The sequence below is a fragment of the Hemiscyllium ocellatum genome, chromosome 18 (assembly GCF_020745735.1).
Source record: "Hemiscyllium ocellatum isolate sHemOce1 chromosome 18, sHemOce1.pat.X.cur, whole genome shotgun sequence".
Classification (NCBI taxonomy): domain Eukaryota; kingdom Metazoa; phylum Chordata; class Chondrichthyes; order Orectolobiformes; family Hemiscylliidae; genus Hemiscyllium; species Hemiscyllium ocellatum.
In genome coordinates this window covers 77,237,778-77,261,791 of record NC_083418.1, presented here as the reverse complement: position 1 = coordinate 77,261,791, position 24,014 = coordinate 77,237,778, and the positions used below count along the sequence as shown (strand labels likewise).

The following is a 24,014-nucleotide window of genomic DNA, read 5'->3' as shown; positions in this document are numbered from 1 at the left end:
GAGCCTCCTGGCAGCTGCTACGTTTCCCTTAAGGGAAGGTAGATTAGCATTGAAGGCAGTCCAGAGAAGGGTCGCTGGGTGGATACTGGGTATGGAAGGGCTGTCTTATGAGGAGAGGTTGAACAGACTGGGTCTGCACTCATTGGAATATAGAAGATTGTGAGATGACTTTATTGGAACACACATGATCCATAAGGAACTTGACAAGGAAGATGTGGAAAAATTGTTGCTCGCTGCTAGAGAGTGTAGGACTCAAAGGCAAATCTCAGAGCAAGGGGTCACCCATTTAAGACAGTGGTATGGAGGAATTTCCTCTCTCGGAGGGTAGTGAACCTGTGGAATTCTTTATTGCGAAGGGCACTTAAGGCTGAGTCATTATGAATATTCAAGGCTGAATGAGATTTTTAATCAGAAAGGGAATCATGTACAAAATTATACATGATTCCCGGTACAGGATCATGGCTGATCTGTTTGCATTTCAACATCCGCATTCTCACCTACCACCAACAACCTTTGACTCCTCTGTCTTAAAAAAAGACAGGAAAATGGAGTTGAGGATTATCACATCAGTCATGATCTCACTGAATGTTGGGCTGAATGGCCTACTTCTGTTCTTACATCTTATGTTTCATTGGATGGCCACCTGCACAAAGAACCAGCTGAATTGGTCTCTCATCCTACAGTTAGTCAACCTTCATTTCCACTGCTGGCAAAATGGCATGGTGACAGGAATATGTTGGATCCATGACCCAATGTCTTATTGCACTAATTTGCTGGCATTTCCATCTCCCTTCCCCTTGCTGAAGGGCTGGCAAAATTCAGTCCATTATCTCACGGGCAGTGCTTCAGGAAGGCAGCTCACCACCACTTTCTCCAGGGCAATTCAGGATGGACTTTAACTGCTGGCTCTCACTTGTGATGTCCACATCCCACGTAGAAAAAGAAAAAAAAAAGCACACATCCACAGCAACTTTGACCTAGTTTAACTGCTATTTCCTATTTTGAAATCATAACTTGATGAGTTTCCAAAATCAATCCTGAAAAAATATAAAATGTGACTGTCATTAAACCAATATTTAACAGAGTAATAGAAATAAAATATAGCAGATGCTGAAAATCTGAAGCAAACACAGACAATACTGGGGAAACACAGCAGGTCTGGCAGCATCTGGGAAAAAGAAAGAGAGTTAACGTCTTGACTCTGATATGACTGTTCTTTGGACGTTAGAAGGAAGACAAGAGTCATATTGGACACGAATGTTAACTCTGTTTCTCTCTCCACAGATGCTGCCAGACCTGCTGAGTTTCTCCCAGCACTTGTTGTATTTATTTAGCCAGCCACGCTTCCCTCAGTCCCAATATATGACCATGTGAGGCATGGAAGGGTAATGTTTAAGATATTTTTGGATTGAATTTGGACGTTCAGTGAAATGGAGAACAGTGTATCAATAAAATATCACTTTTCTGGTATTATTTTTAGAAAAAGAAAGCAGACCTTGGTACTACCCCATCTTTACCACTTTGAGTCATAGAGATCTACAGCCCAGAAACAGACCTTTCAGTCATGCTCATCCATGCTGACTAAATATCCTATATAAATCTAGTCCCATTTGCCAACATTTGGCCCATATCCCTCTCAGCCCTTCCTATTCATATACCCATCCAGATGCCTTTCCAGTGTTCAATAAGTACCAGCCTTCACCACTTCCTCTGGCAGCTCATGCCATACACACATCACCCTCTATGTGAAAGGTTACCCCTCAGCTCTCTTTTATATCCTTCCCCTTTCACCCTCTAGTTCTGGACTCCCCCACCTTAGGGAAAAGACCTTGTCTATTTACCCTATCCATGTGTCTCATGATTTTGTCAGCCTCAATAAGGTCATCCCTCTCATACTCCAGGGAAAACAGCCCCAGCCTATTCAGCCTCTCCCTAAAGCTCAAATCCTCCAATTCGGGCAACATCCTCGTAAAACTTTTCTGAACTCTTTCAAGTTTTACAACATCCTTTCTGTAACAGGGAGACCAGAATTACATGCAGTAGCCAAAGGTGGCTATATCAATGTCCTGTACAGCTGCAACATGACATACCAATTCCTGTGCTCAATGCACTGACCAGTAAAGACAAGCATACCAAATGCCTTCTTCACTATCCTATATTCCTGCCACTCCACTTTCAAGGAACTATGTGCACTCCAAAGTCTCTTTGTTCAGCAACACTCACCAGGACCTTACCATTAAGTGTATAAGCCCTGCCCTGATTTGCATTTCCAAAATGCAGCACCTCACATTTACCAACTTAAACTCCATCTGCCACTCCTCAGCCCATTGGCCCATCTGTTCAATATCCCACTGTACTCTGAAGTAACTTTCTTCTTGTCAATTCTGCTCTGTCCCTCAGGCTTGTCGGAAAACAGTTTAGATTCCCTTGTGTTTGAGACACTGATCCCGAAGCCGATGCTGCAACGGTATGTCTCACTGCTGACAGATCACCGCCGGATCATTCTGTCAGGACCAAGCGGCACTGGGAAAACCTATCTGGCCAATCGGCTTGCTGAACACATGGTGCTCAGGGAAGGGAGGGAACTGACAGATGGGGTCATTGCTACCTTTAATGTGGACCACAAATCAAGCAAGGTAAGAAATCACACGCAGTCTAATATTTCGACAGAATTAAAATCCTGCGGGAAAAAACACCAGAAGTAGAGGAGAAGTTTAGCAGGTCTGGCAGCATCTGCTTGGAGAGAACAGAATTAACATTTCCAGTCTTCAGACACCATCATTTCTATCTGTATAATGTACTGACTTTACGCTGCAGTCAAGGTTCAGAACTACATATCTTAACTCCAACATTATAGAGATAGAAATGACAGTATCTGAAGAAGAGTCATATTGGACTCAAAATGTTAATTCTGTTTCTTCAGGATTCAGTATCTTTGTTGATTGCGGTGCTTGATTATTGTTGAATTGAAATGGAAAATGGATGGGTTCTACAGGAAATGAGCAATCTGTCCTGTCAGGACATTGCTTGGTTTGCAAGGAGATGTCTTCCAAAGTACTGAGGACTTATGTTGGACTTGAAATGTTAACTCTGTCTTTCTCTGCACAGATGCTGCCAGACCTGCTAAATTTCTCCAGCATCTTCTGTTTGTATTTCATCTCACACATGTATGTTGTTTCATGTAAATATAACCCAATAGGTCAAGGCTAATGTTTATGTTCCATACCAACCTTGTGCCTTCACTTACTTCTGTCTGCGTATCCCTCTTTTCCTTTCTCCCTCATTTGCTCATCATGCAAATCCTTAAAGGTCTGTGCAATTGCCCTCAATGCCTCCTTTTGCATGCTAACCTCTATCTGGGTAATGGCTCTTTCTCTTGAATTTTTCATTGGATTACTTAATGGCTTTAACTCCTCCAAATTATAAACATCTTCTCTAAAACTATCTTGCTCAAACCATGTAATAATTTTACGCACTCTATCAGGTCACCCTGCAGGTTTAATTCATGCTCAAGAAATAAAAAACTCCAATCTTTCCTGATCAATCTGACCCCCTCAGCTCTCCCATCCTTCCTTCTCTATGCTTGCACTGGGGCCTCTATCCTTTTGGTAGAATAAGCAGCAGGAGGGCACACAATTCAAAGGCATCCCATGCATTGGCAAGTTTCTTTAAGCACAATCTCCAAAGTGCCATACAGTTCATGTGACATTATGGATTCCAATCATCCGTCATATATAGTGGATTTTCTCAGTTCCCTTTGAAGAAAGTGATTCATTTTTCAGTTGATATAACTGTAGAAAGACAGAGAGAATCAAGTTCTGTTCTTGTGTTGCAGTCACCAATAATCAGTCATGCTGTATGAAGATGTTTGAGTTTGTAGACTGACACAAGCCATTTTTGTTTCTCAGGAGCTGCGGCAATATCTTTCAAACCTTGCAGATCAGTGCAACAGCGAGACCAATGCAGTGGACATGCCAAGTGTGATCATCCTGGACAATTTGCACCACGTTAGCTCCCTGGGAGAGATCTTCAATGGCCTTTTGAACTGCAAGTACCATAAATGGTAATGGCCTTGTTTTTAACCTTGGTCTGGGTCATTTGAAAATCTGTGGTATGCTCCTGTTTTCTTGTATTCACCTGCATGCGATGAGTATAATATGACTGGTTCTGGCAGCTCTCCAGTACTTTGCTTGCATGTTTCTCTGTCGATGTATCACATGTAATCCTGTTCTTGCTTGCACAGATTTCAGTGAGATGAGTTTCCGTCTTACCACCAAAATGTGCAGCAAGTGCCAGACAGTCATCAGCCTATTGATGAAAGGTTTTCTTCATGTCGCCTTTAATCTTTCCACCTTAAATCTGACCCCCTCTAATTGAACTCTTAAACTGGGGGGAAACAGGATTTCGTTGCACACCCTGTTCAAGGCACTCTTAAATTTACGAAACCACTGTCCTCAGCCTCCTCTGATCCAAAAGAACACCTGTAACCTATCCAGTCTTATCTCTTAGCTGCAATTTTCAAGTCCTGGTAACATTCTTATAAGTCTCTCTGTAATTTGTCTGGAGCAGTTATGTTCTGCCTAAAATGTAGTGACTAGAACTGTACACAAAACACCAGCTGTGTGCAGCATTACATCCCTGCCTGTGTATTTAATACCTCAGTGAATACCTTACCACCGTATCCATTGAGCCTGGCACTTCAGGGACCTGTGAATGTGCACTCCAACATTTCTCCCTTCCTCTGCCCCTCTCAATATCCTCCTGTTTATTATGTTTCCTTGCTTCTTGCCTTCACCACATGCAAAATTCTAATTTCCTTGGATTTTGTTCTTTTGGATTTTTTTGGATTCCATTTGCCACTTTTCTGCCTACCTAACCAAATAATTGACACCTTTCTGCCCTCAATTACCATTCACTTCACTATAAACTGCTCAGTCAATTCTGCAACTGTCCTAGTCATGATTCCCATTTTAAATCATTAATGTACCATTATGATAGCAATATATAATAGGCATTTAGACAGATAAATGAACAGATGGGAAAAAGGGATATGTACACTGTGCAGGCAGATGGGATTAGTTAAAATGGCATCATGGTTAGCGTAGACATGAAGGGCCAGTTCCTGTATGTACTGTTCTATGTTCTATAGAACAAACAGCAAGGGACCCAACACTGAATTCCACTGGAAAACAATTTCCAGACACAAAAATGTCCATTGATCATTACCCTTTCCATTCTGTCATTGAACAAATTTTGGATCCAAATCACTGCTCACCACTCCACTCTCATGTGCTTTTAATTTTCTGACCAGTTGGATACCTGTGTGGACAACATCTACTCTGCTACTGTCATCAGTCGTCCTCGTTGCTTCCTCAAAAATAGTAAAACTTGATGAAACGTTCTGAAGCTCTTTAACACCTCAGAAATTGTTATATAAAGACAGAAAGAAATGTAATTACTACCTTTCAACACCTCACGATGCCTTTTCAAGCATAGTCCCAATTGCCAGGAAACGCAACAGCAAATTGACACATAAGAAGGGACCAACAAGCAATAATGCATTTCACGGTTAATTAATCACTCCTGTTACTGAAAAGTGTTGGTCTGGACACCAGAGAAACTCACCACTTATTTCTCCAGTAGGGCTGTGGGAAATTCTATACCCAGCTAAGAGACCTTGTTTGTTTGGAACTCACTCTTGCTGGAAAGGCTCCTCTTATTTTTTTTCTTCTTATTTGCCCTGATGGTGAATATTTCAGCCTTATGAAACAGTGGAATAACTTGCTTTCCCATTTCAGGGGACAGCTAAGAGACAGTCCCCATTTTTTGTGGGATGAGTCAAACTTATCAACCAGTCCTGGTGAGAACAGGAGGTTTCCTTTCCCAGAAAAAAATGAAGCAAAGTCAAGGTCACTTTAACCTATGTCTAGTTTTCTCTTTTTCCAGAATTTTCAGTTAAATGCAAATGAAATAACCGCACAGAGGCCAGTATCCTGTCACCAAGTCCCCCTTTATTTACATGTGCACAGTACATGGGCTCTGACCAGTCAGCTCAGAGCCAGTGCCTAGAATGAAGACCCTTAGCAAGTTTTGAGAAGATTTGTAACTGAGGTTGAGGTTCTGGATGTAGGTTTGCCAGCTGAGCTGGAAGGTTCATTTCCAGATGTTTCTATAGCCACAAAATGACATGACCCTCTCTCACTAGTATCCTTACATATAGATAAGGAAGGACACCACTTCGACTGGGACAACACATTTCATCCTAGGACAAGCCAAACAGAAACACGCACGAGAATTCCTAGAAACATGGCATTCCAACTGGAACTCTATCAACAAACACATCAAGTTAGACCCCATCTACCACCCCCGAGAGAAAGAACAGGAAATGACATCACCAACCCAAAGAAACCCAAACATAGAAATAGAAAGCAGGAATCATGTACAGTGCTTCACCTGAGGCCCACTGAAGATGTTCGAGGAGAAAGTGAGGACTGCAGATGCTGAAGATCAGAGCTAAAAATGTGTTGCTGGAAAAGCGCAGCAGGTCAGGCAGCATCTAAGGAGCAGGAGAATCGATGTTTCGGGCATGATGGCTCATGCCCGAAACATTGATTCTCCTGCTCCTTGGATGTTGCCTGACCTGCTGCGCTTTTCCAGCAACACATTTTCACCACTGAAGATGTTATTTAGTAGGGTGACGAAACATCTAGAAATGAACCTTCCAGCTCAGCGAGCAAACCTGCAACTACAGTGAAGAGCCTCTCTAATTCTCCTGTGGCTCCCTGATTGACCCAGGTTAACAACCCCAGTCAGGGATCTCATGGTCAATGAGATCCACCTGGCCATGGTTCCAATCACAACAGCAAATTAAGTTTAGCTAAGACAAATCAGGGCAGAATTTATACAATTAATAGTAGGGTCCTGGGGAATGTTGTTGAACAAAGGGACCTAAGAGTGCAGGTTCATAGTTCTTTGAAGTTAGAGTCTCAGGAAGACAGGGTAGTGAGAAGGCATTTGGTATGATTACCTTTATTGGTCAGTGCCTTGAATATAGGAGATGGGATGTCATGTTTTAGATTAGATTAGACTTACAGTGTGGAAACAGGCCCTTCGGCCCAACAAGTCCACACCGACCTGCCGAAGCGAAACCCACCCATACCCCTACATTTACCCCTTACCTAACACTACGGGCAATTTAGCATGGCCAATTCACCTGACCCGCACATCTTTGGACTGTGGGAGGAAACCGGAGCACCCGGAGGAAACCCACGCAGACACGGGGAGAACGTGCAAACTCCACACAGTCGGTCGCCTGAGTCGGGAATTGAACCCGGGTCTCAGGCGCTATGAGGCAGCAGTGCTAACCACTGTGCCACCGTGCTGCCCACTAACCACCGTGCTGCCCACTTGCCACCGTGCTGCCCACTTGCCACCGTGCTGCCCACTTGCCACCGTGCTGCCCATGTTGTGGCTGTACATGAAATTGGTTAGGCCACTTTTGGAATATTGCATTCAATTCTTGTCTCCCTACTACAATAAAGATGTTGTTTAACTTGAAAGGATTCAGAAAAGATTTACAAGGACGTTGCAGAAACAAATTGCTGGAAAAGCTTAGCAGGTCTGGCAAAACAAAGAAAAGAGAACAACAAAGAAAATTTACAGCCAAGGAACAGGCCCTTCGGCCCAAAAGCCTGAGCCAATCCAAATCCACTGTCTAAACCTATCACCCAATTCCTAAGGATCTATACCCCTCGGCTCCCCTTACTTCTCATCATCTGTCCAGATGCACCTTAAATAAATCTACCATGCCTGCCTCTACTACCTCTGCTGGCAGCGCATTCCAGGCACCTACCACCCTCTGTGTAAAGTGCTTTCTGCTTGTATCCCCCTTAAACTTTTCTCCTCTTACTTTGAACACATGGCCTCTTGTTATTGAATCCCTCAGCCTGGGAAAAAGCTTATCTCTATCCACTCTGTCTATACCCTTCATGATTTTGTAGATCTCAATCAGGTCCTCCCTCAATCTCCTTTTTTACAATGAAAACAATCCTAGCATATTCAACCTCTCTTCATAGCTAGCACCTTCCATACCAGGCAACATGCTCATAAACCTTCTCTGCACCCTCTCCAAAGCTTCCACATCCTTTTGGTAATGTGGTGACCAGAACCGTACATTCTAAATGTAACCAAACCAATGTCTTGTACACTTGTAAAATGACCAGCCAGCTCTTATACTCATTACCCCATCCGATAAAGGCAAGCATAGCATATGCCTTCTTGACCATTCTATCCATCTGTGCAGTCACCTTCAGGGTACAATGGACCTGAACTCCCAGATCTCTCAGCTCATCACCTTTTCCAAAGGTTCTTCCGTTACAGTATAGTTTGCTTTAGAATTAGACCTTCCAAAATGCATCTCTTCACATTTGTCTGGATTGAACTCCATCTGCCACTTCTCCGCCCAGCTCTCCAATCTATCTCTCTTCTGTATTCTTTGACAGTCCCCTATGCTTTCTGCTACTCCACCAATCTTCATGTCATCTGCGAACTTACTGATCAGACCACCAAGCCCCCTTCCAGATCATGTACATCACAAACTGTAGCCCAGCACTGACCCCTGTGGAACGCCACTGGTCACCTTTCTCCATTTCGAGAAACTTTCTTCAACTACTACTCTCTGTCTCCTGTTGCTCAACCAGTTCCTTATCCACCAAGCTAGAACATCCTGCACAAAATGGGACTTCACTTTCTTCATTAGTTTACCATAGGGGGGCCTTATCAAACGCCTTACTAATGTCCATGTATATGATATCTACAGCCCTTTCTTCATCTGTCAACTTGGTCACTTCCTCAAACAACTGTATTAAGTTGGTAAGGCACAATCTCCCCCGCACAAAACCATGCTGCCTATGACTGATAAGCCCATTCTTTCCTAAATATAAATAGATCCTATCCCTCAGTACCTTCCCCAGCAGCTTTCCCACCACTGATATCAGGCTTACTGCTCCGTAGTTACCTGAAATATCCCGACTACCCTTCTTGAACAGGGGACAACATTAGCAGCTCTCCAGTCCTCTGGCATTTCACCTGTGTTTAAGGATGCTACAGAGATATCTGTCAGGGTCCCAGTTATTTCCTCTCTTGCCTCCCTCAGCAACCTGGATAGATCCCATCCAGTCCTGGGGATTTGTCCACCTTAATATCCTTTAGCCTAGCCAACGCATGCTCCCTTCTTATGCCAACGTGATCCAGAGTAAACAAACTTCTATCTCTAATCTCAACATTCACCATGTCCCTCTCCTCAGTGAACACTGATTAAAAGTCATCATTGAGAATATCACCTGTTTTCTCGGGTTCAACACACAACCTTCCTTCCTTATCCTTTACTGGACTAACCCTTTCTCTAGTTACCCTCTTGCTTCTTATACATGACTAAAAGGCCTTGAAATTCTCCTTAATTCTGCTCGTTAAAGTTATTTCATTAACCCTTTTAATCCCACTTGGTTCTTGATTAAGATATTCCTCCAGAGCCTGTTCTGTTCTTACATACATTTCCCTTTTCCTCTTGTGTAGTCACACAATTTCTCCTGTCATCCATGATTTACGAATCTTGCCTTTCCTATCTCTTGTTTTCAAAGGGACAAATCTTCTTTACAGATGCTGCCAGACCTGCTGAGCTTTTCTGGCAACTTCTGACTTCCAGCATCCACAGTTCTTTCAGTTTATATTAGATTTTAGATTAGATTACTTACAGTGTGGAAACAGGCCCTTCGGCCCAAGAAGTCCACCCCGACCCGCCGAAGCGCAACCCACCCATACCCCTACATTTACCCCTTACCTAACACTACGGGCAATTTAGCATGGCCAATTCACCTGACCCACACATCTTTGGACTGTGGGAGGAAACCGGAGCACCCGGAGGAAACCCACGCAGACACAGGGAGAATGTGCAAACTCCACACAGTCAGTCGCCTGAGTCGGGAATTGAACCTGGGTCTCTGGCGCTGTGAGGCAGCAGTGCTAACCACTGTGCCACCGTGCCGCCCATATTACAAGGATGTTGCCAGGGCTGGAGGGTTTGAGCTGTAGGGAGAGACTGAATAGGCTGGAGCTGTTTTTCCTGGAGCATCGGAAGCTGAGGGGTGACCTTATAGAGGTTTACAAAATTATGAGGGGCATGGATAGGGTAAATAGGCGAAGTCTTTTCCCTGGGGTGGGGGAGTCCAGAACTAGAGGGCATAGGTTTAGGGTGAGAGGGGAAAGATATAAAAGCGACCTAAAGGGTAACGTTTTCATGCAGAGAGTGGTGTGTGTGTGTATGCAATGAGCTGCTAGAAGATGTGGTGGAGGCTAGTACAATTACAACGTTGAAAAGGATGGGTACGTGAATAGGAAGGGTTCAGAGGGATGTGTGCCAAATGCAGGTAATGGGACTAGGTTAGTTTAGGATAAATGTTCGGCATGGACGAGTTGAACCAAAGACTCTGTTTATGTGCTGTATAACTCGATGATTCTATCTCTTATATCATTTCTAATACTTGACCATTTATTTTTCAGTCCTTATATCATTGGCACAATGAACCAGGCTACGTCTTCCACTCCTAACCTCCAACTTCATCATAACTTCAGGTACTGTCTGGACCTGCTACTTAATGAATTCAGTTTCATTTTTGTTAAGATTCCACTTTGTTTTCTTCCTTTGAGTACACTACCTGTACCAGGGCAGAGTTTTTGCGAGGGCTCCTTTTGAGTACTATCTTTTGGTTTTTAGGGGCTCTTTTTTCAGTCTGGTTAACTCCTTTGTTACATGGTGCCGACACACATTCATAGCACCTTATGTGTTGATGTTGTTACAAATTATTTGAACTCACACAGAAATAGAATTAGAAGAATTTGTCAACATCCTCAATCAAGTGTCCATTAAATTTACAGTCCTTATGTACAAGGAAAGAATGTGCTGTCTCATGGCCGTAGAAATACTCTCACACAATTCCCAACAACACTGTTCAAAGGTTGAACCTGAGCATCTGCAACCAATCTTCTGCATTGGCATCACTTTCCTTTCCATATGTGCAAAAAACACATTTTTCTGCTTCATTGGAAAGGATAAGCTCACTTCAATGACTTGTGTCCCAACACACATGACTCCTCTCCACTGCATTGACAAATCAGTTCAGTGCATTAGCTGGGTAATTATGTGGGGACATTAATTATGCTAACGATACAGAGACATTCTGGCATTTTCCTTGGAAGAGTCTGTGGCTCTTTATGCAGATGTTTTAGGAAATCACAATTAAGCAGATTCAACAATAGGGCTGATTGTATATGGTCTGGGAAAGAATTACCTTGACATGTCACATCATGCTATCTTATATATGGTTTCTGAGCATCACAGCAGTTTTCATTAATGTATATTTGACTCCTGGTCCAAACTCTCACTAGATTCTGGTTCCAGGGAAAGCACTGCCCCAAGAAATAGATAGAGTACGGGAGTGTAGTTTTTTATTTGTCATTTCTACCATCTACAACTGATACAGTAAAAATGGGACAGCATTCCACCAGGATCGAGAGTGCTACATGGACAGCCAAACTGCATAATCGAACACAGCATAAAGTACATAAGAAGTGCAAAACACGCACGTTGCAGTGTAAAAAGGAATGATAAGTAATAGACATTGTTCTAGCAGCAAGTCGAAGTCATACAAACAATTTCAGATGGGAATTCCAGATAGTCTGATCATACAGTGTTAAGGAGCCTGATGGCTTGGCGGAAGACACTGTTGCTCAGCCTGGCCATGAGAGACTGAATGCTCCGGTATCTTCTGCCAGATGGCAGGAGGGAGAACAGTTTGAGTGAGGGGTGTGTAGGGTCTTCCATAATGCCCTTAGCCTTTCGAGTGCAGCGTGTGGTGTAAATGTCTGTAATGAAGGGGAGAGAGATCCTGATGATCTTCTCACCTTACCCGTTGCTCAGGAATTAACTGGTTATTACCAACCTCACCAACTGAAAACCCTGCCAAATTAAATGCAATCGTCCCATCAAGAGAGGTCTGTAAACCTTCATATTTTTCTCTTTTGAACTGCAGATGGGTTCTGTGCGCTAACCATACTGAACCAGTCAAAGGTTTCCTGGGTCGCTATCTTCGCCGGAGACTGATAGAAACCGAGATCAGCACCAGAACGAGAAACACGGAACTGATCCGGATCATTGACTGGATTCCCAAAGTCTGGCATCACTTGAACAGATTCCTGGAAGCTCACAGCTCGTCAGATGTCACCATTGGTAACTATCTGCATTCCAGGAATTAGTAACATGGCATTGTTTAAAAATACTTTGCACAGAATCAGCATCATGTTGCAGCTTTGTATTTTCCAAATGAAAATCAGGTCTTATGTAAAGAGTTTCTGATGATTAAAGACCAGATAAAAACAATTTCCAATGTATAAATCCCTTTAAAATCCCAGTAATTAGTGGAATCCAGTGGGTGACTTTTGCATGATTGTAGTTTGAGGGACATTGGTCTTGGCATTTGTGTTGGAGGGTAGTAATCGAGCAGGACATTCGGCCCCCGAGTGCACTGAGCAGATAGCTTCACTGAGGTGTTGAAGAGGGCAATGGAGGAATGTTTAAATAGAAGCAATGTACAAGGCTATGTGGAAAAGGCAGGAGAATGGCACTCATGCTCACTTGGAGAGCCAGTGCAGACACGGTGGGCTGAATGGCTTTCTTTAATATTGTGTCTGGTCTTGTTCAACCTCAGGAATGCTGTGCTAATGTCATTGGAATAGCAATCCAGAACTCCAAGCTAATCCTATGGCAACATGGGATTGAATCGCCCCATGGAAGATGACAAAATTTCAATTTAATTAGTTAAAAACTCTGGAATGAAAAGCTGGCCTAATTATAATTGTCTGATGACTATCACAGAAAACCATCCGGTTCACTCATCCCTTTCAGGGAAGGAAAGCTGCCATTAGCCTGTATGTGACCCCAGACCCACAGCAGTATGGTTGACTCTTAACTGACCTCTGGGCAATTAGGGATGGGCAATAAACGCTGGCCCAGTCAGTGCTGCCCATATCCTATGGCTGAATTTTTAAAAAACCGCTTCTGTTATTGTGTGAATTACACAAAGTATGTGGAATAGCTGCAGTGCTGAGAGGATGTTACTTGTAACCATAGAAACTGATCAGATGTACTTCAAGGCTTCATGAAATTCGAAAGGAATCTATGAAAGAATAGCATAAGCTTTTTCATGCACTGAAGCCCAAGAATAGAATTGAATTGAATTGAATTTATTGTCATGTGTACCGAGACATGATGAAAAGCTTTGTCTTGCGAGCAATACAGGCAGATCACAGAGTTAAGTAGCAGAGACAGTAAATAATAGGTAAACAGTGGCAAAAAAACACCAACGTACAGGCGAATGTTAAGAGTTTGTAACTCCATTCAGTATTCTAACAACCGTAGGGTAGAAACTGTTTCGAAACCAGCTGGTGCGTGTGTTCAGGCTTCTGTATGGTAGAGGTTGTAGAAAAACATTGCCAGGGTGGGATGGATGTTTGAGAATGCTGGCGGCCTTTCCTTGACAGCAGGCCTGGTAGATGGATTCTATAGATGGGAGGTTGCCCTTTGTGATTGTCCAGGCTGAGTTCACCACTCTCTGTAACCGTCTCTGATCTTGAATGGTACAGTTGCCATACCAGACGTCCAGACAGAATGATTTTGATGGACACCTATAAAAGTTGGCAAGGGTATTCGCCGTCATGCCAAATTTTCTCAGCTGTCTGAGGAAGAAGAGACATTGTTGGGCCTTTGTAACCAGTGCAAAAGTGAGGACTGCAGATGCTGGAAATCAGAGTCAAGATTAGAGTGGTGCTGGAAAAGCACAGCAGGTCAGGCAGCACCCGAGGAGCAGGAAGATCGACATTTCAGGCAGGAGCCTGATGAAGGACATTTGCCCGAAACATGAATTTTCATGCTCCTCAAATGCTGCCTGACCTGCTGTGCTTTTCCAGCACCACTCTAATCTTGACTTTGTAACCAGTGCGTCCACATGAACAGTCCAAGAAAGCTTGTTGTGAATGACCACTCCTGGGAATTTGACATTCTGCACTCATTCCACCTCTGTTTTTAATGTGTAAGAGGGCATGAGTAACATCCTGCCAAAAGTCAATAATGAATTCCTTGGTTTTGTCGGCATTGAGAGCTAGGTTGTTCTCAATGCACCATTTTTCCAGGTCTTCCACCTCACGTGTGTAGTCTGTTTCATCGCCATCTGAGATTCGACCGACTATGGTGGTGTCATCAGCGAACTTGTAAATGGCATTAGTCTGGTGTTTGGCGACGCAGTCATGGGTACACAGCGAGTACAGTAGGGGGCTGAGTACACAGCCCTGGGGGGCTGCAGTATTGAGGATTAGTGAGGATGAAATATTGTCCTCAGTCTTCACTGATTGTGGCCTGTGGGTCAGGAAACTGAGGATCCAATTGCAGAGAGTGAGGCTTAGTCCAAGATCACTAAGTTTAGTAATCAGTCTCGAGGGGATAATAGTGTTGAAGGCTGAACTGTGGTCAATGAGTAGAATTCTTACGTAGCTGTTCCTGGTGTCAAGATGTTTGAGGGAGGAGTGCAGGCCAAGTGATATGGCATCTGACATGGATCTGTTGGTCCGATAGGCACATTGTATGCGATGCTACTTTCTGACACCCACAAACCTGCTTCTCTTTCATCCTAATTGTTAAACAAGAAATTTCTTTTATTCACTTATGAAACATGGACATCACTGGCTGGCCAGCACTTTTATTGCCTGTCCCAAGTTGCCCTTAAGTTGACTTCTTCAACTGCTGCAATCCACTTGCTGTAGGTTGACTCCCAATGCCATGAGTGAGACATTGGCCCAGCGGCAGTCAAGGAATGGCGATATATTTCCAAGTCAGGATGGTCAGTGACTTGGAAGGGAACTTGCAAGGAGTGCTGTTCCCAAGTATCTGCTACCCTTGTCCTTCTAGATGGAAGTGATCATGGGTCTGGAAGGTACCATCAAAGGACCTTTGGTGAATGTCTGCAGTGCATCTTGTAGATAATACACATTGCTGCTACTGAGCATCAGTGGTGGCGGGAGTGAATGCTTGTTGAATATGCTGCTAGTCAAGTGGGCTGCTTTGACCTAGTTGGTGTCAAGCTTCTTGAGTGTTCTTCGACCTATGCTCATTCAGGCAAGTGGCGATATTCCATCACCCTCCTGACTTGTGCCTCGTACACAATGGACAGGCTTTGGGAGTCGGGAGCTGAGTTAGTTGCAACAGTATTCCTAGCCTCTTATGTGCTCTTGTAGCCACTGTGTTTGTTTGACAAGTCCAATTGAGTTTCTGGTCAATGATAACCCCAAGGATGGTAATATTGGGGATTCAGTGATGGTAACACCATTGAATGTCAAGGGGTAGTGTTTAGATTGTTTTTTTTTACTGGAGATGGTCATTGCCTGGCATTTGTGTGGCATAAAATGTTCTTTGCCACTTGTCAACCTAAATTGACAACAGTGTTCCAGGTGATGCGTTCTTTTTGGCTTATTTAGGATGATTTCAGTATTTTGCAATTTTGTAAAAACACAGTAAGTGGTGATCCAAACGGAATTTCCTGACCCTTTAGCCTGAAATTTAAACAGGTAGAGGAGGCAGACATCCACATCATGCGGTCTTCATCCCCAGTGACCATTCCCCAAACACTGCTGGGCGAGAGTGAACCTGACTTGTAGTTTCGGGGGTGAAGCTCCAGTGTGGAGTTCCGTACATGAAGCATGTCCTTAGACACCTGCCTTTTTTAAACTAATTGTCTACATTTCCTGGATGTTCAAATGCACATACAGGCACTAAACGTCAACGGGGTCAGAGCTCTATGGAGGGGATGAAGTGCTTTCTGGGTTGGGCTCAAGATCTAAAGCTAGGCACCTTGTCGGTTTTGATTTCTAGCTGCCAATATTGTTTGTGAGTCAAAATATACCCAAAAGACAGGGTCCGGGAGAGCTTCAGCTGGTCCATCTTTTCTGGGCCCATTGTCGATGTTCAATCCTGTCATTCTGAGAGAATGTATGGGATGGGATGCATGCGGGCCATCCTAATGGCACAGCGTAGGAAGCATGGATGATTGTAAAAGCAGGACAAGACTAAAGTACATAAAGGATCAGAAGGCGATGGCCTTATGCTATTGACACTGGGCTGGTCATCCAGAGACCCAAGTGATATTTGATCTGGGTTTGAATTCCAACGCAGCAGGTGGCAGAATATGACTCAATAAAAATAAGCATTGTCATTTGAAGGATGACCATGTAAACCATTGAAAGTTGTCAATTGTTGTAAAAACTCACCTGGTTCACTACTGTCCTTCAGGGAAGGAAGCTGCCATCTTTACTGATCTGCCATTTGCATCTGCCCCCAGACCCATAGCAATGTGGTTGACTCTTAACTGCCCTTCTGGCTAAATAGTGATGGACTCACATCCTCTGAATGAATATACGAAAAAAAAGAAAAACAAAATCTCAAGATACGTGTTACCAGTCCAGAACATTCCTATTTGTCAACCTAATCCTCCCATCATTAGCATACCAGTGTGTATAGTTCTGCAGCTCCAAAACCCTCAACCTCTACCACCTAGAAGGACCAGGGAGTTCAATACAAGTGTCTCTCCAGGTCATACCATCCCGACCTGAACATACCTGACCCATTTCCTTCTTGTTGCTGGGTCCACGTTCATGAGTGCCCGACAAAGCAGCACTTGGGAGCACTCTCCCCATATGCACGACACCGATTTAGGAAGAAAGCTATGACCACTTTATCAAGGGCAATTTGGAATGGGCAAGTCATGCTTATGTCTCAAGATGAATAAAAGTGGGATAGTGTTGGGCAGGAAAATCAGTCTTTTTACCTTGGGCATCAGTTCACTTCTTAATGTGGAAGATTGGCGGCTGTAGAAATAAAAACAAAAGGTGCTGGAGAAACTCAGCAGGTCCGGAGGGACAGAGTTAATGTTTCAAGTCTGTATGAATCTTCTTCAATTCTGTCAAAACATTAACTCTGTTTCTGTCTTCATGGATGCTGCCAGATCTGCTGAGTTTCTCCAGCAACTTCAATTTCTGATCTCTAGCATTCTCAATGCTCCTCATTTATTTGGCATTATTAGAACCTAGAGGCATGTGAATATTGGAGTTTATGAATTTTGTTAAAGAAAGTCCTAATAAGCCGTTGAATTTGATTTCTGATTGTTAAGGTCCTCGACTGTTCCTGTCCTGTCCAATGGATGTTGATGGTTCACGGGTATGGTTTACAGACTTGTGGAATTATTCCATCATCCCTTATCTGCTGGAGGCAGTCAGGGAAGGGCTACAGGTACGTAAATGCTACGGCTGAATTCTTATCAATCAAAATCTCGAGTAGAACCTTGCATGAATCATTAAATATGTCTCTTGTGGATGAAAAATAGCCTTTCATTCAAAGAATCAGTTAAAGGCAGGCAACTTACCCAGCAGGTGTTTGGTTGAAAGAGAGGGCAAATCAGAGCAGGGCCAGTAGATTGGATTGATTACAGCTCACGTGAGGGTTACACGCTTCCAGCACGTTTATTAACCATTTATCTGTTGTAAACCCTTTTGGACATTAACTCTTTACAGGCTGGACATTGACTGGAACCATCCCCTAGAAATTAAATAGTTTACAGCTGACTTTATCTATCTGCTAATTTTAGCTGTTAACTATTTACTACTCGGAATGAATTAATTTTATTTAATGACCCATCTAAGGAGTCATTTCATTTAATTTTTTTTAGTTAAGTTTGTAGTTTTGGTGTTGGCAATGTCTAATCGGACAAGATGTGTATAGAAGGATTCTTTTTTTGTCTCTGTTCCTTCCCATAATTTCCTTGCAATGTAATCAACCTTTCTTCTCCTGTAGCTGTACGGAAGACGAATTCCTTGGGAGGATCCAGCCAAGTGGGTGATGGAAACGTATCCATGGGCAGCAACCCCCCAGCACCATGAGTGGCCCCCACTCCTGCAACTGAGGCCTGAGGATGTAGGCTTTGATGGATTTATACTGACACGGGAAGGTGGTTCGAGTAAACAGCCTCAACAGAGCGACGCTGAGGGAGACCCCCTTGTGAGTTGGGAACTTTCTAAATCTCAGTTTCCGTAGCTGGGGCAAGAAATGTCGAAACCTAAAATGCAGAATCAGAAGTTGGCCATTCAGCCCATCAAAAGTGATCAGATAACCCTCTACTTCCTTGTTTTTATCCTAATCCCAGTTTCTTAACTTTATCCATGCTAATGCTGCAGCATGGTGGCTCAGTGGTTAGGACTGCTGCCTCACAGCATGAGAGACCTGGGTTCAATTCTCACCTCGGGTGACTGTGTTGAGTTTGCATATTCTTTCTGAGTCTGTGTGGGTTTCTTCCCACAATTCAAAGATGTGCAGGTCAGATGAATTGGCTGTGCTAAATTGCTCATAATGTTCAAGGATGTGTAGGTTAGGTGCTTTAGTAAGGGGTAAATGTAGGGAAATGGGTCTGGATGGGTTATTGTCTGGAGGGTTGGTGTGGATTTGTTGGGTCAAATGGCCTGTTTCCACACTAGGGAATCTAATCATATTCTGGATGTTATTGCAATGAGGTTACTTTGTTTTCTTACCATTTTATTGAGCAAAAAGGCACGAGGGGAGGAAAACATTAAGATATATTTGCTTTTAGCAGTGAATTGTCTTCCCTTTTTGATAAACAAAGTTGAAGGAAAACTTAATTCATTAAGGAAATAATAAGATGCTTGGTTAAAACATCCGTAAGCATTTTCTCCTATACTGGCTCTGAGCTTTCCTCCACTGATTGATGTCTGTAAATGGGTCTTCAGATGGGAGCATTGTATTGCCTTTGGTACTACTATGATGCTACATAGGAACGTGAATAGGCCATTCGGCCCTTGAGCATGCTCTGCCATTCAATGAGATCATGGCTGATTCCCTATACCTGCTTTGGTCCATATCTCTTAATACTTTCATTTGTCAAAAATCTATCCCAGATTTAAAATTAACAACTGATCCGGCATCCACTGGTATTTTTGGAAGAGAGTTGCAAATATCTACCACTCTTTCTGTATAGAAGTGCTTCCTAGCATCTCTTCTGAACAGTCTAGCCTAATTCTGAAACTACGGCCCCTAATTCTAGAATCCCCAACCAGTGGAAATAGTTTATTTTTATCTACCCTGTCTTTTCCTGTTAATATCTTAAAGACGTCAATAAAATCACCCCTTAACCTTCTAAATTCAAGAGAAATCAGGTCTAATTTGTATAATCTCTCCTCATAATTTAACCCCAGAAGTCTGGATGTCATTCATCAAAACCTACATGTACTCCCTCCAAGGCCAGTATCTCCTTCCTGTGGTGTTGTTCCCAGATCTGTACACAGTATTCCAAGTGGGGTCTAACCAGGGTTTTGTATAGCTACAGCATAATCTCTGTACCCTTATACTCTAGTCTTCAATATATAAAGGCCAATGTTCCATTAGCTTTCTTGTTTGGTTCTCCATGTTTTTTGCCTCCTATCGTTTACCCTCTTGCTTTGCCATGCATGGCTCTCTTTCATTAACTGAGCAAGGCTGCCTTTACACTTCAGTATTAAGTATTATATCTGTAACAACCCCAGGAACTACAGCTCACCAGGACTTGTATATTGTGAAATGATGGGTTGTGTTCCACAATAGACACAAACAGTGGAAAAGGAGAGAGGATTAGATGGGTGTTAACAATCTGCACATTCCAAAGTCACACACTTTGGCCAAGGGAGTGAGATGAGGCATCAGGTGGATAAGTGCTCATGTTGGCACTCGCTGGTATTCTACTGAGCAAAACTGACAACTTCTGGATTCAACTCATGAGCAACACAGAAATCTGAGCATCCTTTCCCTGATAATCTGCTCCTCTAAGGATGTGATGCAGCAGTCTCCATTTACAAAACTTGCATTGAAATCGCTGAACTGAACCTAATCACCCATCATTTTCACTGTGCAAAGAAATGGAAAGCTTAAGCTTTGTTCAGTAGGAGTAACAGAGCTTTTAGCAACATTCTAACTAACAATTACTAATGAACAGCTTCTCTGATTTTGAAACTTTTTAATGAGTTCATTCCTTCAACAAAATAATTTAAAGGCCTTTAAAGACAAAATTTTTTTAAGTTACCTAAGTTTTTCCCTTAATCCCACATGTTTTATTTTGCTTTCTTATTTACACATGTTCTTCCTGCCCTTTACTTCCTGCGTTGCTGTCTGTGACAATCCTTCAGTCAAATTGGTTGATCAATTGGTCTCCCTGCTGCCTGCCTTTTCATCAGAGTAGACCAATCCATTTTAGGAAGGTGCCAAATTCAAACTGGCCCCAGGGAAGAGGAGGTTGGTGTTCGAGAGGTCACTGTGTGGTAGCTTTATTCCAGGTGAACAGTAGGCGTCGCTCAGTGGAGTTCACGTAATTGCAACATTTCGACCGAACTAAATCTTGATACTTATATTTCAGCTGACTTGTTTAAACCAAAACGTTATGCCAACCAACAATTGCAGCATGGCACTACCTAAGAAAGCCCACTTCACAGTGAAATAAAAATAGAAAAAGGCTGAACAGAAGAATCTTATAGCAGGGAATAATTTCAAAACCCATAGCTCTTATTAATTTACAACTGCATTAGACCTGTTGCTTAAGGACTTCTATTTATAGGACACAAAGAATGAGAACTATCTGTAACTGAAATGGTTTGTAGCCAAATGAATTCCCCACAGTTTTGACTCTTGCCATTCCAGAAGGGCACCTCACTGCTTGTTCACAAACTGTGACAACATGCATTCTCAATCTGAACCTAATGTACTGAACCTGTTCAATTTCTCTTTACTTTTCCAGATGAATATGTTAATGAGGCTGCAAGAAGCTGCAAATTGCTCCAGTCCCCATAGTTATGACAGTGACTCCAATAGCAACAGCCATCATGACGATATTCTCGATTCATCTCTCGAATCAACCCTTTGATCAATTTGTTCTGTCAAAATAACCCTGCCATTTCTGTCCAACATTTCTCCGAATATTGCCATGCAACATGAGGACGGAAACACTCGACTCAGAAAGATAGACGGTCAGATCAATCACTAACCTTATTGCTCACCTTGTTGGACAGAAACTTCAGTTATAACAGGAGAAATGGGTCTTCAAGTACGAGACACTTTAATTCAATGTTAAATATTGAAACCCTAGTGGGTGCAGGTAACCCAAGGGAGACTACATTTTGGGCTTTTTCCCCCTCCCTGTTTTGTTTTATGAACGCAAACTGCACTATTTCTTCACCTAACTGCTGGAGGCATCAGTGCTAAGCCAATGAAGAAATGTTGAGCACTGCATACAGAAGTAGCAAAACCTGATTTTACAAGGTATGGAGCTAACGTCATTGTGCCATGTACTGTCCTGGTAAGACTGAATCTAACGCTGCTCTCAACCAAACAGTCAGCAGACACTGGACATCCCAATCAACTCCCTTCAACAAAGGAGAGCGAGGAGTGGGGGTGGGTTGGGGGAGAGTGTTGTTGTGGGTGAACGCAAACCCTCTCAACTGCATGTGGTTTTTGGTGCTATGTTACCCACCCACTTGTTGCTATTTTGCAGTCAGCTGGGTTAAAAGTAAACAAGCCAAGCCATGAGTGTTTGGTCTCGATTTCATCCACAGTCTCCGCAGAAGATTTTCAGGTTTCTTCACCAATAGCCGACCGTCGAAAGGAAGCGCGGTGCTTCCCAAGGCTGTGACTTCGGAACACATGGTTGAGCCAGAAATCGATATTGAAGATCCCTGTTTTCTCCTGCTCTCATTTTCCTTGTTGAAAACACACGCGCAAACATTTTGATTGTTACTAAGGCTTGTCTCCTCACCAGGACTCATAACACCTCCACTGGAATTGCACTTTTTCTTTGCAAAAACACAAGAAGAAAAGCTGGATTGAGCTGTACCTCAGCGAAGAAACGCAACCCTTCAGCCAAATCCATGCAAGCCTTTTTTACAACGTCTGGTGCTGGAAATAAATGATGCCTTACTCTCGTTCTCTCTTGGTACTGATTTTCCTGTTGCGTTTTCTTTTTGCCGATGATTTTGTATTGTTTCTGAAGACAGGGCTGGAATTTCATCTCAAAATATTAAAAGAGCCAAGCTTTTGTTTTTATAAAATCGGTGTTGGTTCAAATAACAAGCAAGTCATTTGTTAGAAGCAAGGCAAATAAGGAGGAAAGTCAATGATTTCTTGGTTCATAACCAGTCTGCAACTTTATAGTGTTTGTACCATGACAGTAAATTATTCTATGGTAGAACTCTGAACTGCAAATTTGGACTTGGTGTATGAAAGACGATACTATCGCTGCAAAAAATAATTCTTGATGGACATTACAAAGATAATGGTGTATAAATATTGAAATCATCCAGTGACTGAGTAATAGGTAATAATTGGAGTGCTTGTTGTGCCGTGCTGTTGTACCCTGCTTTTTATGTGATGTATTAACACAAAATCTGTTGTTCATACACTTTGGCTGATCAATGTGTTCCCCTATACCTCAATGGGTTTCTTTATGCTGCCATAATCCTATTGTTACGGTACCTTGGTCACAATCTCTCAGTTGTAACGTTGAAACTGTGATGGAAATGGTTCAGCTCAGAGTGGGTTGTTGGAGCGCAAGGCTGCATTCGATCATGCTGCTCCTGAACTCAACCTTTTTCTTCAAATTTTTTTATTTAAACGCTTCCAGAAGTCTTTCTTTACTTCCCTTCACATCATGGTGTCCAGTTATTGATAGTGTTCTCTAAGTTTAAGATGCTATGCAAAGTTCATGCTGATTCTTAACGGAAGCCAAAAAAAGTTGTCTTTTTTTCAAAACTGCCAACAATTGTACAGGCTGAAGGAGACTTGTATATGGCTTTGGCTTGACTTCGAGGTGATGTTTTCTGTAAATTTTGGGGAATTCTGTTTAATGATGAAATGCTGATCATGGTAATGATTATTGTACCAAACCCATGTTTGTTATTTGTGATAATTTTTCACATGGTTGTTCAATAGAAAACTATTTGTAGAATTTAGTGACTTAAGTGGAACAGTTGTTTTGAATGTGTTTAATATGATGTACATTTTTTCATTGTAACATAAATTGTAAATAATTGATTACAGTGATGCATTTTGATGAATTTTCTAGCCATTTTTAAAACACTAGGAAATGAGTATTTTGTGTACTGTATGCTGTGTCATCCCATTTGAATCAAGTCTGGTTGCCCATTGAATTCAATATGGCCTGTGCAAGACTATGCCTCACTTGGGGAACAAATTTAGTATTGTACCAGTCTTAAATTATTCCTGATTCAATAAAATGAATGCTTATTTATTCAACATCCTACTACTTTTAATCTTTTTCTGCCAATATATGGATGAGAACAAGTGAAGCTGGGAGAGAACAACTGAAAAATTTAAGAGCCCTGTCCTCTCTTCTTGTTGAATCCTCTCAGAAAGCACAAACAGTACGTTATTGTCCGTAGAATTGGGATGTAAAAGGCAACAAAATAGTTGGTTTCATCAAAGAAAGGTGGCCATAAACAAGTAAGTCATGAGTGACAAAGTTGCAAGTGAGCTCACAGAGCATGTTGTACAACCCTTTAACAGAAATCCGAAAAGCTCCAAAATCCGAAGGTTTCCTCGTGAAGATTTTTTTCTCATTAACAAGGTTGTTCGGCTTGCAAACACTTAACCCAACTCCACACCCACTTAATGCGTGTCTCTCAGATGCAACATGGGTGGGCGTGGCCCAGGCCTCCATTCTACCTCAGGGCCCGTAGTGAGTCTGCTTTTCAGTAAGAGTTTTTAAAATTCCACCGTCAAACTGTCACTAATTCGAAAAGTTCAAAATTCCGAAAACCACCTGGTCCTGGGTGTTTCAGATAAAGGATTGTGCACCTGCAGTGCTGCCTCA

The 24,014-nt window shown here is 42.6% G+C and overlaps 1 protein-coding gene across 7 annotated transcripts in view; it reads left to right on the top strand.

The window, feature by feature from the left end:
• The window catches only part of nav2a (neuron navigator 2a), a 590,475-nt gene extending 567,038 nt beyond the window's left edge, over positions 1 to 23,437 (top strand). For all 7 annotated transcript variants that reach the window (XM_060839109.1, XM_060839107.1, XM_060839106.1 and 4 more), the window contains 7 exons: positions 2,401 to 2,636; positions 3,909 to 4,063; positions 10,558 to 10,629; positions 12,087 to 12,283; positions 17,268 to 17,386; positions 17,948 to 18,151; positions 20,928 to 23,437. In XM_060839109.1, coding sequence (XP_060695092.1) covers positions 2,401 to 2,636; positions 3,909 to 4,063; positions 10,558 to 10,629; positions 12,087 to 12,283; positions 17,268 to 17,386; positions 17,948 to 18,151; positions 20,928 to 21,053 — 1,109 coding nt within the window. In that variant the 3' untranslated portion in view covers positions 21,054 to 23,437. The remainder of the gene's footprint in view (positions 1 to 2,400; positions 2,637 to 3,908; positions 4,064 to 10,557; positions 10,630 to 12,086; positions 12,284 to 17,267; positions 17,387 to 17,947; positions 18,152 to 20,927) is intronic.
• The last annotated feature ends 577 nt before the right edge of the window (positions 23,438 to 24,014 follow it).